At 37.9% G+C, this 18831-nt stretch overlaps 1 protein-coding gene across 2 annotated transcripts in view; it reads left to right on the top strand.

The window, feature by feature from the left end:
• NAA35 (N(alpha)-acetyltransferase 35, NatC auxiliary subunit) overlaps positions 1-18831 on the top strand; it is a 95477-nt gene that overhangs the window by 60747 nt on the left and 15899 nt on the right. For both annotated transcript variants that reach the window (XM_008071554.2, XM_008071555.2), the window contains 3 exons: positions 2514-2573; positions 6365-6471; positions 17920-17986. In XM_008071554.2, coding sequence (XP_008069745.1) covers positions 2514-2573; positions 6365-6471; positions 17920-17986 — 234 coding nt within the window. The remainder of the gene's footprint in view (positions 1-2513; positions 2574-6364; positions 6472-17919; positions 17987-18831) is intronic.

The raw sequence follows: 18831 nt of genomic DNA, 5'->3' as shown, positions 1-18831 counted from the left end.
ACAACTGGATGAACAGTTTGCCAAAATAATATGGCTACATTGTAGAGAAAAGATTAGAAGGGGATCAGAGTAAACACAGACAAATGAAGAAGCCATTACTATAGTCCAAGGGAGAGGTAGTGGTAACTTGGATTAGAGGATAGCAGGCACATGATATGACCTTGTCATAGAGCTATGTGAGAGCTAAAATTTTGATAGAATATTGGTGATTAGTTAAATGCGAAGCAGGAGAAAGCTCTCAGGAAGGTATCTAGGTTTCTGACTTGGAAGTCTAGATGTACTCTGGCGCTGTTCACTGAAGTGGGTAAATTCTCAAAGAGGACCAGATGTAAGGGTCTTTAAGTTGAACTTGAGATGCCTTTGAAATATTTAAGCAGAAATACTGAGTAGGTGTTGGCTATATGAATAGAATTTAGAATTCTGTGTTAGAAATATAATTTTGAAATTAGTACAGGTGGAAATTGAAACGAGCAATAAAATTGTGAGGAAGAAAGTATATATACCAAGGGAAAAGGGTAGTCTAAAACTCAACTTTGGACCTATAAGACAGACTGAGAAGTGGCCAAAGAAGAGAAAAGTCGAATGTTTTTTCAAGAAGGAAGTCGGATGCTGCTGAGAAGTCAAATGAAGGAGATGCATAAGGTCTGAAACAAGTGTCCATTGGATTTAGTGATGGGAGACAATGGTGACGGTAGCAGAGAACCAGGTTAGCATGTGAAGATGGGCACGAGTTGAGACAGACGAGATAGTGGGTGCAGCCAGCTCCTTTGGAGAGAACGCAGAAGTTGAGCGAGAAATGTGGGCGCACATAAGCGCTTTTCTTCTTTCATTTTAAAGATGGGAGAAACTTGCCTGTTTAAATGTAAACAGACACAAAGAAAGAGAATTTTAATATGTAGGAGAGTGGATGATGGATGCTTGACGGTGTGTGAATGTTCCTGGAAAAGCTGGAGTTCTTAGTAAAAGTGGAGGAATTTCATTGTTGAAGCAAACAAGGAAAGGATCTGGTGCAGATGTATGTACAGTTAGAGGCTGAGCAGCTCAAGCACAGGGATATCTTGTTGGATGGATGACTTTCATTTTCTTTGTGATGTAGACTAGGAAGTAATCTCACTGGGAGTATGGACTTTGAAGAATATGAACAAAGTTTAAGAGTTAATTGTGTCAAAGAGAGTGAATTGACCAGGGAAACTTGATAGATTTGGGCCGAGCACCTGTTTAAACTTGGCGATCATGAGTCTGAAGAATAAATATAAAAAGAAAAGCAGACAAGGGACATCCATACTTAAAATTGGGTGTGAAGGAGAAAAGCTGATAAAGGAACCAGAATACGTGGTCCTAAAGATAGTAAGTGTAACTGAGAAGTACAGGTTTGTTTCCTCTAAAAGAGGAGAGAATTTAAAATACGGTGCTTGGCTGTTCAGAATGACGAAGGAAAATCGAGAGCCATGAGATGATAACCAGAAGGGATAGCAGTAGCAGTTCAAGGAAGAAAAGGAAACCTTTTTTTAAAAAAGTCTGACACTTGAGTGAGCGTCTTCCTTCTCCACCTCCTTCTACTTCCACTCTCCCTGCTTCCTTCCTTCTTTCCCTCACTCCCCTTCCATTTTAGGGATGTTATACAATGAAGAGACCAGGAGTGTTCCCAAGATTTGCAGTAGTATTGCTTTTCTTGGATGGCATTCGGGTGGCAGATAAGTTTGTCTTGAATACCAGCTCTGCGATATTGATGAGTACTGTGCCTTGAAAGGTCCTCAGGCTGCAGTAGAGGGCTCAGTGAGAATGTTGCCTGGCTAGGAATGTTTTCCACCGTGATAGTTATCTGGGCAGCAACTGTCTTGCTTACCAGGAGAGGAGGCTTCATACGTTCCATATCTTTATTCTCTTGCTGCCAGCCTATAGCGGTACCATAGGTGTTCCCAAGTTCAGGAAGCTTTGCTAAACAGACTTAAAATCCAAATGTTAAAATTGCATACATTTTCTTTAAACTATAAAATGTAGAAAATGCAGAGAAATATAAAAATGGTAACTACTACCCACAATCTGTAGATGTTAGCATTGTGGTGTATTTTCTCATCTTCTTTGCTATCTGTATATAAACTTTTATCTTTTGGTCTTTAGGTCCCTAAGGTCATTAGCAGTCAGTGATATGAATCCACTTGACCTGGATATTTTGTATTTAACTTCTGTGAAATAGAAACTAAAATTCTGCCATTATTTAGTAAATTATTATTAATGTTATTTTCATGGTATAGATATTGAATATTGGTATCCAGCAATTCTGTGATTGGTCAGTTTTTCTAAGTTTTTATCCTCTAAAATTATTGACTGTCCCTTTGATACAATTTAACAATTTCTGTGGAGATTACTTTTAGCTATTTATCGTATTTTAGCTCTGGTATTGTATCTATTCCAGACAGTCTGGTAAAAATTTTACTCTGTATGAAAGCATTTTCAACTTTAAAAATATATATATATTAAAGACATTATTTTTCTCTTTATGTATCTATTAGGATTTTTTCTGTGAATTTAGTGAACAATCACCATGTGTTCTTTCAAGATCTCTGTTACAGGTAAGTTCCACTTAGTATTAAAATACTATTTAAACATTAAATTATGTATTTTGACATTGTTTTAGTGATTGATGCAACAAGAGGAGATGCTTTTAAAGACTATTCCACAGTTAGTGTTCTATATTGTTCAATTGAAATATTGACTTTTTAGTGTTAGATATTCATCAAGATCGTATCCTAAGCCATAAAACAAACTTTAATAACTTAAAAAAAATTGAAATCATGCAAAGTGTCTTTCTGACCGTTTTAGATTTGTACTAGTAACCAAATAAGAGAAAGATATCTGGGAAAATCTCCAAATATTTTGGAAATTGAACAATGCATTTCCCTTTTTTTTGAATTGGTATCTCACTCTGTCTCCCAGGCTGGCGTACAGTGGCACATCACAGCTCGCCACAGCCTCGACCTTCTGGGGCAGTCTTTTCCACTTCAGCCTTCTGTGTAAATGGAACTAAAGGGGAGCACCACCATACCCACCTAATTTTAAACCTTTTTTTGTAGAGATGAGTGCTTGCTCTGTTGCCTAGGTTAGTTTAAAACTCCTGGGTTCAAGTTATCTTCCCGCCCCAGTCTCCCAAAGTGCTAGCATTATAGATGTGAGCCACAAAGCCTGGCCTCAAAATTAAACAACAAACTTCTAAGTAAGTCATGGGCTGAAGACAAACGTCTTGAGGGGAATTAGAAAATATTTTGAACTGAATGAAGATGAAAATACGACATGTCAAAATCTTTGAGATACAGCTAATTCAGTGCTTAGAGGGAAATTTATAGCATTAAATGTTTATATTAATAAAGAATGGCCTGCAATTTGTAATTTAAGCTACCACTTTAAGAAACCAGAAAACGAACAAGTTAAAGCAAGCAGAAAGAAGGAAATAATGAAGATAAGAGCAGAAATTAATGAAATATGAAACATTAAAAAAAAAAAAAAAAGCTAGGTGCAGTGGCTCACACCTATAATCCCAGCACTTTGGAAGGCGGAGGTGAGAGGATTGTCTGAGCTCAGGGGTTTCCAGACCAGCCTGGGCAATGTGGCGAGACCTCATCTCTACAATACATCAAAAAATTAGCCGGACAAGGTGGCACATGCCTGTAGTTCCAGCTACTTGGAAGGCTGAGGAGGAAGGATTGCCTGAGCCTAGCAGGTCGAGGCTGCGGGTAGCCGGCAGTGTGCCACTGCCCTCCAGCCTGAGTGACAGAGTGAGACTCCAACTCAAAAAGAAAAAGAAAAAATTCAGTGCAACCAAAAGGTTATTGATGAACCTGTAATAATACAAAATGAGAAAAAGAGAGAAGATACAAATGACTATTATCAAGAGTGAAAGAGGGGTTATCATTACAACCCTGTACACATTAAATGGATAAAGTGGAAATAGTATACACAACTCTGTGTCCAGAAATTTAAAAACTTAGATAAAATGGACTAATTCTTTGAAAGATACAAACTACGAAATCTCACTCAAGAGGAAATAGATAATTTGAATAATCTCATATCTATTAAATAAAATGAACTTATAGTTAAAAACCTTCTAACAAATCAAAACCAGGCCAGTTTTATACAATCTCTTCCAGAAAATAGAGGAGACAAGAATACTTATTATATGAGGCCAGCATTAATTTAGTACCAAAACCAGACCAACATTACAAATATAGAAAACTGTATAGATCAGCATCTCCTATGAACACAGACATAAAAATGTTTAGCAAAGTATTAGCAAATCAAATTCAAAAATATATGAGAAGAGATAATACAACATGACCAAGTGGAGTTTATCCTGGGAATCAAGACTTATTCAGCATTTGGAAATCAGTAATTCACCATCCAATCTAAAGTCTCAATAGATTTGCGAAAAGCATTTAACAAAATTTAATATCCATCCATAATAAAAACTGTCAGTAAAACTAGATATAGAAGAGAACTTCCTTAATCCTGGTAAAGGGTGTGTACAAAAAAACCCTGCAACTAATGATGGAAGACTAAATACTTTCATCCTAAGATTGGGAAGCAATCAAGAATGTCTGCTCCTGTATTCTTTTTTGGTTATTTTTGTTTGTTTGTTTGTTTGTTTGTTTTTGAGTTGGAGTCTCACTGGGTCGCCCAGACTGGAGTGCAGTGGCCGCTCCCGGCCACCGCAGCCTCGCCTGCCTGGCTCTGGCGATCCTTCTGCCTCAGCCTTCCGAGTAGCCGGAATTACAGGCATGCGCTACCACGCCCAGCTGATTTTTTGATTTATTGTAGAGATGAGGTCTCGCTGCCCAGGCGAGTCTCGAACCCACGGGCTCAGGCAATCCACTCACCTCAGCCTCCCAAGGTGCGGGATTACAGGCTGAGCCACTGAGCCCGGCTCTTTTTTGTTTTTTTTTTTGAGTTGGAGTCTCATTCTGTTGCCCAGGCTGGAGTGCAGTGGTGTGTTCAGGGCCACCCCAGTTGTCGACCTGCTAGGCTCTGTCGATCCTTTCACCTTAGCCTTCCAAGTAGCCGGAACTACAGATGTGCAATACCACTCCTGGCTAATTTTTAAAATTTTTTTTATTATTGTAGAGATGAGGTCTCGCCAAGTTGCTCAGGCTGGTCTCAAACCCTCAGGCTGTGGCAGTGGGTGCCTGTAGTCCCAGGTATTCAGGAGGCTGAGGTGGAGGGATGGTCTGAGCCCAGGTGGAGGCTTCGGTGAGCTGTGATTGTGCCTCTGCACTCCATCCTGGGTGACAGAGTGAACCTTGACTCAAAAAAATGAAAAAGGAAAACAACACAATTTTTAAATGGGCAAAAGATTTGAAATTCAATATGAAAAGATATTCAACATCATCATTAATACTATTATTATGCAAATTAAACCACAATTAAAAAAAAACGACCCACCTTTCAGAATATCTAAAAAAAAAAAAAAGAAAAAGAAATCTGGCAATACCTAGTATTGGTAAGGAAATATTGATTATGGGAATGTGAAGTGGTTCTGCCGCTTTGGGAAACAGTTTGGCAGATTCTTATAAAATTAACTATGCACATCACACTCCTGTTGATTGCCTAAGAGAAGTAAAATTTGATGTTCTCCTAGAAACTATGCAAATATTTAGAGCTATTCTGTTCATGATCACCAAAAGACTGAGACAGCCCAAATGTTCTTGAGTTGGTGAATTATAAATATATTGTGGTACACGCACATAATGGAATGCTACTCACAAATAAAAAGACATGAAATGGCCAGGCTCATTGGCTCAGCCTGTAATCCCAGCACCTTGGGAGGCCCAGGCAAGTGGATTGCCTGATTCCACAGGTTCGAGACCAGCCAGGGCAACTCGGCAAGACCTTGTCTCTACAATATATAAAAAATATTAGCCAGGTGTGTAGCACGTGCATGTAGTTCTAGTTACATGGAAGGCTGAGGCAGAAGGATCGCCAAGCAAATCGATGCTGGGGTGACTGTGAGTGTGCCACTGCACTCTAGCCTCTGGACAACAGAGTGAGACTCCAACTAAAAAAAAAAAAAAAAAAAGAAATGAAGTATTGATATACTCAGCAGGACAGATGAATCTCAGTTGCATTATGCTGGGTGAAAGAAGCCAGACTTTAAAGTCTACCTGATTTCATTTTAGTGACATTCTAGAGATGGCAAAAAAATAGAACTGAAGAATAGACCAGTGGTTGCCTGGGGTTTAGGATGGAGGGAGTGTTTGGCTACAAAGGAATCTCATGAGGAAATGTTTTTGGGGTGATGCAGTCATTCTGTATCCTCACAGTCACGACGACTTAATGTGTGACAGCATTCCTAATATATAATGTTTGTTTTAAGACCACTTTCCTTGTGGATAACAAAAAGGTTTTTGGGACTCATCTCATGCAAGACATGGTGAAAGATGCACTTCGGTCTTTTGTCAGTCCTCCGGTGCTTTCCCCAAAGTAAGTGTTTATAAGACGTTTTATACTTATAGTATGTGTGTTTCTTTATAAGCCTGACTTCTCTGTACTCCTCCTTTATAGCCAAAGTATAAAAATCGTTTGGATTCCAGTCTCCATATAAAATAACTCAATTATGTTAACATTAATTCATCTCTGCTACATACTGTTTAGATTAAAACTAAGGTTTTTATGAAGTTGATATCATGTCCAGTAGGAGATCAAAAACTTATAGGAGTTGTCAGACATTTGGTAGTTTGTCTTGGACTCTTACTTTGTGCAAATCACGGTGTGAGGCAGTCTGGCTTCTCAATGATCTGAGCCTGGATAAAAATCTAAAATGCATATAATTAGTGCTTAAACTGTGCTGTGGTAGAAGCGCTGCCATCATGGTGCCAGCAGAGGCTGAAAAGGATTGTGTGCGGAAAGAGCCGTCATTTGAGTTGGAATTTTGAGAAATGAGTCAGTCGTTTTCAGCGGAGGGAAGAAAAGAGGCGACGTTATTTCTTAACAAAGAATCCAGCATGTGTGAAGACCATGGAAGTATGAAATGTCTTTTAAGAGCAGCTCAGCCACCGTGGTGGCTTATACCTGCAGTCCCAGCACTTTGGGAGGTGGAGGTAAGAGGATTGTTTGAGCCCAGGAGTTCGAGACCAGCCTGGGCATCCTGGCGAGACCTCGTTTCTACAATAAGTCAAAAAATTAGCTGGGCGTGGTGGCAAATGCCTGTAGTTCCAGCTACCTGGAAGGCTGAAGTGGAAGGATCACATGAGCCCAGCAGGTCGAGGCTGCGGTGGCTGGGAGCGTGCCACTGCACTCCAGTCTGGGTGACAGAGTGAGACTGTGACTCAAAAAAAGAGAACATTTCAGTGTTTTTACTAACAACGTGTTGAATAAAACACACCATATCTTATATAAAACTCTAGTAGCTTCCTGTCTTAGTTTGGGTTCTCTGGAAGCAGACCTTGAGACCAAGATTCCTGTAAGTGTAGTTTAGAAAGTGTCCCCAGGAAAAACCAGCAGGGATATGAGAAAGTAGGACGTGAAAAGGAAGAAAGCCACAGTGAGGTGCTCTCCACAGGAAGTAGCTTTGGTTCTGCCCTGTAGGGGAGCTCCGGAGACGGTAGGTTACACCTTAGTGTGTCCTTGTCAGGAACAAGGAGCTTGAGAATTTAGTCTCTGCTTCATCCGTGTTGGGTATATTCCCTGTTTCATCAACAGTAAAATCCTCATTTTTGAGCCTGGAGGCTTGGTGTGTTCTGGTCTGACACCTGTCCTGTCGCCTCTCTGACCTCATCTCTTACTGTTCTTGTTCTCACCTTTACTTCAGTCTCACTGGCCTCCTTGCTATTCTTGGGAAGTATCGGCTCCCTCATCCTAGGGTCTTTACACAGGCGGGGAGGATCGGGGATAAACTCCACAAAGTCAGGGCAGGTAGTTTTGGCTGTTAGATGATGGCAACCAAATGTTTTGACTGATGTATCACACGTGCTAGAACAGTGATTTCACATAGTAAGCACACAAATAAGTACTTGTTGAACGAATGAATATACAAATGGGAGTTGGTTGGCAAGATAGTTTAGGATGAGACTGGGGAGTCTTGGATGCTTGGGTAAGGTTTGGTCTTTATTTTGTGGTCAGTGAGGATTTATAAGTTTTCAGGAGTGAACTGACATAGTTGTATGTGTATTTTTTTTTTTTTTTTTAACAGAAAGCATACCAGTAGTGAGAGGATAATGGAAACAAAGTGTTTAGTTAGACTAATTCAGTTCTACAGGTGAGAGATATTGAGGGATTAAATTCAGGGAGTGTAAAGGAGAAGACAGAACGATTTCAGAGATAAAATTAATAGAAAGTAGTATCTGTGATTCATTAGGGGAAGGAAAGAGACTAAAAGGTGGAAACTAAGTTGCCTTTTTTGTTTTTTAAAAAAAAGACTGAGTATATAAATATATATTCATGCTCAAAAATCAAGCAGTGTAAAAAAAGTGAGATCGTTTTTAGAAGTAACCTGAAATTTCTACCTCTCACATAACTACATTTTGATGGCCACTTTAGATAACTTTGTGTATAAAGATATGCAGGTATATAACTTCGTACAAATGGAATCGTATTCATCAGGTTTTTACCACAAACTTTCTTTTTAAAATTTTTTAAAATTTTTGGTTTTTTTTGAGTTGGAGTCTCATTCTGTCGCCCAGGCTGGAGTGCAGTGGCGCGCTCCTGGCCACCCCCGCCTCGACCTGCTGGGCTCTAGGGATCCTTCCATCTCAGCCTTCCAAGTCACCGAAACTCAGGTGCACGCTACCACACCTGGCTATTTTTATTTTTTGATTTATTTTAGAGACGAGGTCTCAACGTGTTGCCCAGCCTGGCCTCGAGCCTGCTGGCTCAGGCAGTCCTCTTACCTTGACCTCTCAAAGTACTTGGATTACAGGCTTGAACCACCTTGCCCGGCCTGAATTTTTTATTTTAAAGATGTGGGGTCCAGTTCAGGGTTGGGAATACAAATGTTCATTATGAAGGTACCCTTGTTGATGAGGTGTGACCCCCTGCAGATTCCTGCTACTACCAGTCCTGTGCGCCCCCTCCCCCAGCAGTTTACCATAAACTTTTAAATTATGTTTTATGGGTAGCTTTTTAAAACTTCTTAAAGTAAGCAAAAATTTATTTTTATTTTAAAGTTTTTTCTTTTTTTTTTCCCACTCAAAGATACATAGTAACTTTCTACCTGATGGTAGATCTAACTAATTCTTTTTAATGGCTGCCAAATATTTCATAATAAAAGTTGAATTTCTCTTATCCAAAATGCATAGGACTTGCAATGTTTTACGTTTTGGGATTTTTGGATTTTGAAATATTTGTATGAGATTATGAGATAATTATGAGATAATTTGGAAATGGCACCCAAGTCTAAATGTGAAATTCATTTATATTTCATATATACCTTATACACATAGCCTGAAGGTGATTTTGTACCATGTTTTTAATAATTTTGTGCATGAAACAGTTTGAAACCATCAGAAAGCAAAGGTGTTGCTATATTATGTCAGTGTTAAAAAAAGTTTTGGATTTTGGGACTTTGGGGATTAGGAATGTTTATCCTGTATGAAGGTATTCTTAGGAGGGGAATCACTAGGTGGAGGGGCCTCTACAGTTTTAATAAATACTGTCAATTCTGAAAAGATTGTTAATAGTTTATGTTTCCAAATATACAAGAGTACACTTTTTGTACATCCTGACTGGCAGGAGTAGGTAATCATTCCTTTTAATTTTCTTCCCATGTGTTTAGTGAGAAGTGATAATTCATTGTTATTTTAATTTGAGCACTTAGTTACAATATGTCAACATTTAGAATTGTTTTTCTATGAACTACTTATTTATATATTTTGCCCATTGACTTTTATTACGCAACTTACTGTTTTCAGCAAAATGTGTAAGAGCTCCTGTATTATGGAAAGTTAATCCTCTGTATTAACCTGTAATAGGCATTGCAGATATTTTTTTCTTTAGTGTTTTGCCAGGGTTTTTCTTTCTATTACTTAAAAATTCTTTATATGTTGGGATTTATTTCAGTTCCAATGATAATTTTTTGTATTGTGTATTTCTGTTAAGTTTTAATATTTGGTAAGGCATGTTCTTCTATATCATTCTTTGTCCAGGGCTTTCTTGGCTCTTCTTTGGTATTTATTCTTCTACCTCAGTGTTGAGATAATTTTGTACAAATTTTGAAAGGTTGGAATTCTGTTAATTTTAAAAGTTCTCATTTTTATGCTATTACATTCTCTAATCAAAGGACATAGTATTATTTTGTGTCCATCCATTGTTTTCTTCATGTGGTTTCTATATTTGGTAAATGTATTCCTTGATTGTTTTCAGGGAATTTGTTTTTCTTTTTCTCTCTTTTTTTTTCTGAGTTGAGGTCTCACTCTGTCACCCAGGCTGGAGTGTAGTAGCACGATTATGTCTCACTCAGCTGGACCTCCTTAGCTCAGGTGATCTTTCCGCCTTAGCCTCCCGAGTAACTGGGACCACAGGTGTGTGCCACCACTCCCAGCTAATTTTTGTATTTTTTGTAGAGACAAGGTCTTGCTATGTTGCCTAGGCTGGTCTCAAACTTCTGGGCTCAAGCAGTTCTCTCACCTCAATCTCCCAAAGTGCTGGAATTATAGGCATGAACTACCGTGCCCTGCTGGGAATTTTTTCTTTGTTTTGTTACTGCTATTGTTTCTGTTGTAATTATTGGAATCTCTTTCCCAAAAAGATAATGTTAGCTTTTATTTTTAATATTTACATAAATTATTTCATTTTGTCTTATTGCATTGATAGAATCTTTAAAACAAAGTTGAGCAGTAGCATTTAATGATCATAGTAGGTTGATCATTGTGTTAATGCCAAAAGGTTTGGATTTTACTGTTGGAAGAAAGGTTTTGGTTTTTGTTGTTGATAATCTTATGTAACTACATTGTTAGAACCGTACCTGTTTTCTTTGGAGTTTTTATTGTTACTTTTGCATCTTTCTTTAAAATAGTTATTTTTTTTTTTAAATGAGGCATTAATCATTTTGTTCATAATTTAAGCTTATGTATGCTTTCAGTAGGAAGTGAACTTTTTATTGCTTCCTATGAATATTGTAACTTTTAATTTTCTCTTTTATATCCAAACGTCATTTTTTATAGTATTTTAATTTTCAAGTAAAGACTTTCTGGATAACTTTTTATTGTTTATTTTTGATTGTATTCATTATAATCAAAATGTTGCCTATAAAATCTGGTCTTTTAAAATTTTTATTGTATAGCTAAGCGCATGATTGATTTTCACATCTGTTAGACATATAAGAGAAAAATACAAATTTTTGCCTTAAGAAGCTGCAGAGTTCAGTGTTCACCTAATTGACTGCTAATTGTGTTATTCAGTTCCTCTTTTATTAGGTCTGCATAATTCCAAACAATATAGCTAACATATATATAGCTGTAGGTATATATGTAGCTCTATGTATGTATGTTAGCAGTGAATATATGCATGTATATATGTACATATATGTATATATGTAGCTATATGTATATATGCTAGCTATGCATATATCTATATATATTCACACACACATAATTTTTAATGAGACAAATCTACCAAAATTACTGCATTCTCCTTGCATTGCTAATAGTTATTGCCTTATACATTTAGCTGCTGCTTTGGTGCGTATAATTTTAAGCTGCTATACCGACTGTGTCAATTGGGCTTTTTATCATTATACAGTGTCCCTCTTTGCCATGTTTAATGCTTCCAGCCTTAAGTACCACCTTATTTCATATTAGTATTACCTGTCGTGCTTCATGCCTTTTTAAAATTTGTCTGTTATCCCAGCATTCTTTTCTTTTCTCTTTTTCTTTCTTTTTCTTTATTTCCTTCCTCCCTCCCCTCCCCTTCTCTCTTTCCTTCTTCCCTTCCTTCTTTCTTTCCTTTTCTTTTCTTCTTTCTTTCCTTTTTTCCTTCTCCCTTCCTTTCTTCTTTTCTTTTCTTTTCTTTCAATTTGGAGTCTCACTCTGTCACCCAGACTGGAGTGCCAGCCACCGCAGCCCTGACCTCTGGGTTCTGGCAATCCTTCCACCTCAGCCTTCCAAGTAGCCGGAACTACAGGCACACACTACCATGCCCAGCTAATTTTTTAATTTATTGTAGGGACAAGGTCTCGCCAAGTTGCCTGGGTGGGGGAGGGTCTCAAACCTGTGGGCTCAGACAATCCACTCGCCTCAGCCTCCCAAAGTGCTGGGATTACAGGCTGCGCCACCGAGCCCAGCCTTTTTCTTTATTTTTAAAACCTTTTTTATCACTTTGTTTTCATGTATTTCTTTTATATGGTATTTAACTGGATTTTATTTTGATTCTTGTTAGTCCAAATCTATTAAAAGCAGAATTCAATCCGTTCACATTTAGTATAATTGTAATAAATTATTTCATTTTATTTCTTCCTCTTCAGTTTGTTTACTGTTTATTTTCCTTTTTAAAACAATTTTTTCCCTGTTTTTTTTTTTTTTCTGTTTTGATCCCGTTTTTATTCATTTTCCTTTCTCCTGCTTTGTAATTTGGAAGTTTTCTAAACCTTTTCTTTCTATAAGTGGATGTGCTGCTTTTTTACGGATTAATACATTGATTAATACATTGAAGATTAACATGTTGAAGCCATAACTTCCATTATGGTGGTATTTGGAGGTAAGGACTTTGGGAGGTAATTCGATTTAGATGAGGTCAGGATGGCAGTACTCTCAATGAGATGGGAGTCGTGTCCTCATAAAAAGTGGAAGAGAGCAGAATACTCTCTTTTTGTCAAGTGAAGATAGAAGCCAGAAAGAGGGCCCTTACCAAGAATCCTACCATGCTGGCTCGTTGATCTTGGTGGTAGTGATGGGAAGATGTCATGCAAAATGAAGGAGTGGAGCTTTCTGATGGCAACAACTGAAAGGTCCCAAGGAGGGCTGAGCTTGGGTGGCAAGAATTAAATAATTAGAGATATAGTTAAAGCAGCAGTCCTCAATCTTTTTTTGTTTTAAAACCGCTTTACATTCTTAAAATTAATTACAGAACCAGATAGATTTTTACATGAGTCATATCTATAGATAGCTGCTATTTTAGAAATTAAAACAATATGGATACTCCTTGATGTAAAAAAGAGTTACATCCCAATAAACCCATCATAAGTTGATAATATCTAAGTTGAAAATGCATTTAATATACCTAACCAGCTAGGCAGCATGGCTTAACCCAGCCTATCTTAAATGTGCTCAGAACACTTACATTATCCTACAGTTGGGTGAAATCATATAACCCAAAGCGTATTTATTAAGTGTTGACTGTCTCATATAATTTATCAGATACTATCCTGAAAGTTAAAAAGAGAATAGTTGTGTGGGTACTCAGTGTATGGTTTGTTCTGAATGTGTATTGGTTTCACACCATTATAAAGTTGAGAAATTGAACCACCTTAAATTGGGGACCATCTGTATTTTAAAAATATGTATTAATTAATTTAAAAATAACAATAGACCAGGTGCAGAGGCTCACAAGTGTAATCTCAGCACTTTGGGAGGCCATCACAGGAGGACTGCTTGAGCCTAGGAGTTTGACACCAGGCTAGGCAACATAGCAAGATCATGTCTCTGCAAGAAATAAAAAAATTAACCAGGTGTAGAGTTGTGTAACTTTAATATCAGAGCCCAGTAGGTCAAGACTGCGGTGAGCCATGATTGTGCCACTGCACTTCAGCTGAGTCACAGAGCGAGACCTCGACTTAAAAAAAATCCATTTTGTGTTAACATAAATAACATTTTTATGGAAAATAACTTTCTAAGAAAAATTAGAAAAATGGCATTGTTTTGTCTTTTGCAAATCTCTTTCATGTCTTTCTTACTAGAAAATAGCTGGGCGATCTTCCCTGCTTCTGCTTTCAGTCTGCTGTGGTATACATGCCATGTGGCCTGTGGAAACACTGTGCACTGGTGAGAGAATGAGTGCAGAACGCAAATGAGGTCTTAATGTTCTTTTGCTGTTGTACTCCTCCAGAAAGCGTCTCAGGGATACTACTGCCACATAATTTTTTCACTCTGAATGCCTCCTCCCACAGCATGATTTTTAATTCAGTATTAGGGTTTTGGTCTACTCAAGTTAATTCATACACGTGTGTTTAATTCATTAAAATCTACCCTTTGAATATACTGCGGTTGATCTTGTCATTGCTCTACAATTGGACATTTTGAGTAGTTGCTCATGTATTTGTATTAAAATTGATGCTATCGTGAACACCTTTGAGTATGTCTCCTTCTGCATGTAGGATATATACTTAAAATTCTGAATCCTGGGGCTTGTATGTATCTTCAGCTTTCCTGGTTTTGCCAAATTGCTTTCCAAATAATTAAATCTTTTCTAAACCAGCCAAAAATGTATAAGAAGAATTCCCATTTCTCCATAATCTAACCTTTGACATTATTAGGCTTTCGATTTTGACAATCTGATATATGTGAAATAGTGTCTAAATCCTCTTAATTTGTATTTTTGTCTTTTATATTTAATAGTCCTTCTGTAGCACTTAGATTACACATTGTTGCTCGTTATTATACTTTAGATTTAACTGCAATTGATCTTATTATTCACTGATTCTGTATTTCCAGATTTGCCTGTTCACTAAAATTATTCGTAACTCCCAAGTCAGTGCTTGCTCTGCTTCTATCATCTTTGCGTACATGGCACAACAGGCGCATGGAGAACGGCAAGTGCTGAGGCCCGGCAAGACACCTCTGCCTTCTTGTTTCAGCCCTCATGCTATAAGCAGCTCTACTGAGTGCCACATTTTTCACCTTTTTTGTGATTATTGTGCCAATTTTACTGGGTTTTTTTGTTTTGTTTTTTATGGTCTTTGCCGGTCACCGTGGTACACACCTATAGTCCCAGCTGAGGTGGGAGGATTGCTTGAGCTCAGGAGTTCAATTTCAGTCTGGGCAAAATAGCAAGACCCTGTTTCTAAAACAAAATAAACATTAACATTTTTTTTTAATAATCCTCAAGCATAGTGACATGCTTTGTAGTCTTCCTTAGCAAAAGAAGGCTATGATATACCTTATAGAAAAAATAAATGTATTAAATTTCACTCATGCATGAGTTATGGTCTATGAGTTTGATGTGACTGAATCAACAGTATACACTAAATAAAGGGTCTTAAACAGAAATACACATAAAACACGGTTATGTATTGATCAGTTCATGAAAATGTTGTGATCAGAGGCTTACAGAAACTGAACCATTTATTTTCCCTGGTAGCAATGATTCAGTGGTTTCTAATTCAGTATCCTTAGACACTGTATAGAACATAATTATCACAAATAATGAGAATTGACTGTATGAATGGAAAAGTTTATTTCGTGGTAGTTGTTGTTTCACTGTTGTTAAAATCCCAGTATTCTGGAAAAGAAAGCTGATGCTGATCTGGGTCTCTTTTCTTTGTAAGTGACTTGAAACTTTCTTTTGGAGCATTGAGGAATTTCTCTTTATTTTAGAAGTTCAGAAGTTTTTTCAGAGTATTCATGCATGATTTTCTTTTTATTTGTTTATTTTAAAAAAAACTTTTTTGAGTAAGAGTCTCGTTCTTTCACCCAGGCTGGAGGGCAGTGGCATACTCACGGCCATCTCAGCCTCGACCTGCTGAGCTCAGGCGATCCTTCTGCCTCAGCCTTCCAAGTAGCTGGAACTACAGGCATGTGCCACTATACCCAACTAATGTTTTGATTTATTATAGAGATGAGATCTCACCAAGTTTCCCAGGCTGGTCTCGTACCCATGAGCTCAGGCAGTCCTCTCACCTCGGCCTCTCAAAATGCTAAGATTATAGGCATGAGCCACCATATCCAGCCCAACTTTATTCTTCTGCATGTGAATATCCAGTTGTCCCGGGACCTTTTTGAACTTTTCCTTCTCCATTAAATTGTGTTGATGTCCCTATCAAACAGCATTGATATGAGGTTTCATTTCCTGGCTCTCAATCCTTTTCTAGTCCACTGATCTAAGTCTATGTTTATCCAGGACCACACTGTCTTGATTGCTGTAGCTCTGTGTAAGTTTTGAATCAGAAGTATTGCTGCTTCAACTGTGTTTGTGTTTATTTCGAGCATCCACTACTGCTGCTGAGTAGTACAGCAACATTCTTCTGTCTTGATTCTGTGTTTGTGGCTGTTTTTGTTTCTTTCAAGTCTCTTAGGATCTTCTGTTTGTTGACACTATTCTCAACTTTCATAATGATATACCTTGATATAGGTCAATTTTTATCCCAGGTGTACTGGGCAGCTTTTTATTGGCCTTCAACCTAGGTATTTCTATAGCTTGATTACAGAAACTTAAAGATTTTTTTTTTTTCTGAGCTCTATTTCTGGAACAACTTTTATTAGTTTAAGCTTTCTCTCATTTATTTGTTCTTATGACATAGTAGACCTTTATCTTTTTTCTCCTTATTTTTCATCTTTTCATTTTTAGCTCTACTTTAAAATTTCTGCAAGTTTGTGTTCTAAAATGATTTACTTTTCTCAACCTTCCAAGTGCTGGAACCACAGGCACACACCACCATGACTGGCTGATTTTTAAATTTCTTATAGAGACGAGTTCTTGCCAAGTTGCCCAGGCCCCTGGGCTCAGGCAATCCTGTCGCCTTTGCCTCCCAAAGTGCTGGGATTACAGGCGTGAGCCACTACAACCAGCTCCTGTGTGATTTTCAACTAGTCCTATCGGAAACTCTGTCATTAGAGTCCCAAGTCTTCCAATCATATTGTTTTCCCTATTATTTATTTGACTATTGCCTCACCTTCATCTGATTTTTTTTTTGTTTTTCGTTTTTAGAACTCCTGTCATAGGAGATCATCTAGATCTCCCCTGACACTAATCTCCTTGTTATTTTGCTGTGATGAGAGAAAGTTCTTCCTCCTGATTTTCAAGGCTACTAGTGAACGTGTTTCCACTGAATTTTTAAATTTGAAAATCATTTTTAGACTTAGGAAACCTTTTTTAAGTGCTTTATTTTAGTCTCCTTAAGTAATTTCTTTCTTTGGGGTTAGAGATCTAATGAACCTCCCAGCCCTTCTGTTCCACCAACTGCCATTTCAGGTGTTCTCCTTTTTTTTACTGACTGCTGGCTGCATTATCATTTTCTGTGGTATCCCTATGGTTCTTTTTGTCTTTGAGGGTTTTGTCATATTGCTGAGCTGTGGCAGACACTTATGAGTAGCAAGTTGTCAGCTTTTGTCAAGGCAGCATGAGAAAGTCTCTTTCCTTTTTCCCATTTTCCTTGGTGCAAAGGATACTGATCTCCCTCAAGGATAGAACTAAAAGTCTTGCTAACTGTTCGCCCCTATAGCTTCACTAGGGTCCGGAAGGTAGCAGGTCCTCCCAGACTTCTCATGAAGGTGTCAGTCACTTCCTGATGCTGCGAACTGAGATAAAGAATGGCACAGGAAACCACTTTCTGAGGAGAGAAGTTGAGGTGCCGGAGGAATATACAAATGACAGTTTATAGCCAGATGTTGGGAAGGGGCATACATTTGGACTAAACTAGGTTTCTGAATAGTATTTCAGTTGAGCACAATCCATGAGGAAATCAGTTGTAAGAAAATAGATGGATAGGGTCCTGATAAAGTGGGGTTTTGGACTTTTCCTTTTGCTAATTTGGTCTTCTTGGATCCAACTCTGATTGTTCAAATATAAAACTGAAAGAATTGGAACTATCACGCATTTCTTGTATGGACAACATAGTAATTGTGAAGTGCTTCTTAATCTAATGCTAGCAGTCTTTAGCTTAGTAATTGGTTCTATTTTCTCCTTTTCCACCTCCTCTGTCTGTTGGTAGTATACACAGTAATCTCTGCTGCTTTTATCTGGGTCATACCGTTTGATTTTAATGATGTGAATATTATCTTGCAGGTGCTGCCTATATAATAATCACCAGGCTAAGGACTGTATCGACTCTTTTGTTACTCACTGTGTTCGGGTAAGAGCTACAGTTGGGATTGTTGTGATGGGTACTTTAAAAATGGTGGGGTATAATTCTTTCACATTCACTGCTTTATCCTTTCTTTCTTCTGATACTGCTTATTCACTTTTAGTGAATAAACAAAAAATTTGGTCTCCTCTTAACACTTGAGTGGATGGTGTCATAACCTATAGTCTTCTGCTAGGTTGTTAGCTGCAAAGGCAGCCTTTGATTTCCTCCCATTGCAGATATGGGAAGTTATGACCCCCAACTGGGAAAAGAACAGTCGCTTCCTTATTAATTTGTAATTGGACATTAAAATTTTACTTTTTTTGACCTTATAAGCAAGGAATATTTGTAACTTCGCTATAAACTTACGTTTGTTTGTTTTTTTTTTGGTTTTTTGAGTTGGAGTCTCACTCTGTCGCACAGACTGCACCGCAGCCTCGACCTACTGGGCTCCGGTGATCCTTCCACGTCAGTCTTCCAAGTAGCTGGAACTACAGGCTCACGCTGCCACGCCCGGCTAGTTTTTTATTTATTGTAGAGATGAGGTCTCGCCAAGTTGCCCAGGCAGGTCTCGAACCCGCGGGCTCAGGCAATCCACTCACCTTGGCCTCCCAAGGCATGGGATTACAGGCTGAGCCTCCGAGCCTGGCTTATACTTATCTTTAATACTACCTTAATGAATAGGATTATTATAAAATTAAAATTATTAATTTAAATGACACCACAGACTTTTTAAAGTCTCAAGTAATTGGCCAAAAAATACAAACCTTATAGTGGGATTAAATTAATTATAATTTATTCTTCTTTAATTATAGGTAAACATCTCTCTGTTTTTTTTTTAATGAATATTTTTT

The sequence above is a fragment of the Carlito syrichta genome, unplaced genomic scaffold (assembly GCF_000164805.1).
Source record: "Carlito syrichta isolate Samal-C Ts95f unplaced genomic scaffold, Tarsius_syrichta-2.0.1 Scaffold314366, whole genome shotgun sequence".
Lineage (NCBI taxonomy): Eukaryota > Metazoa > Chordata > Mammalia > Primates > Tarsiidae > Carlito > Carlito syrichta.
Note: the sequence above shows the minus strand (reverse complement) of the source record. Positions and strands in the feature narration are given on the sequence as shown.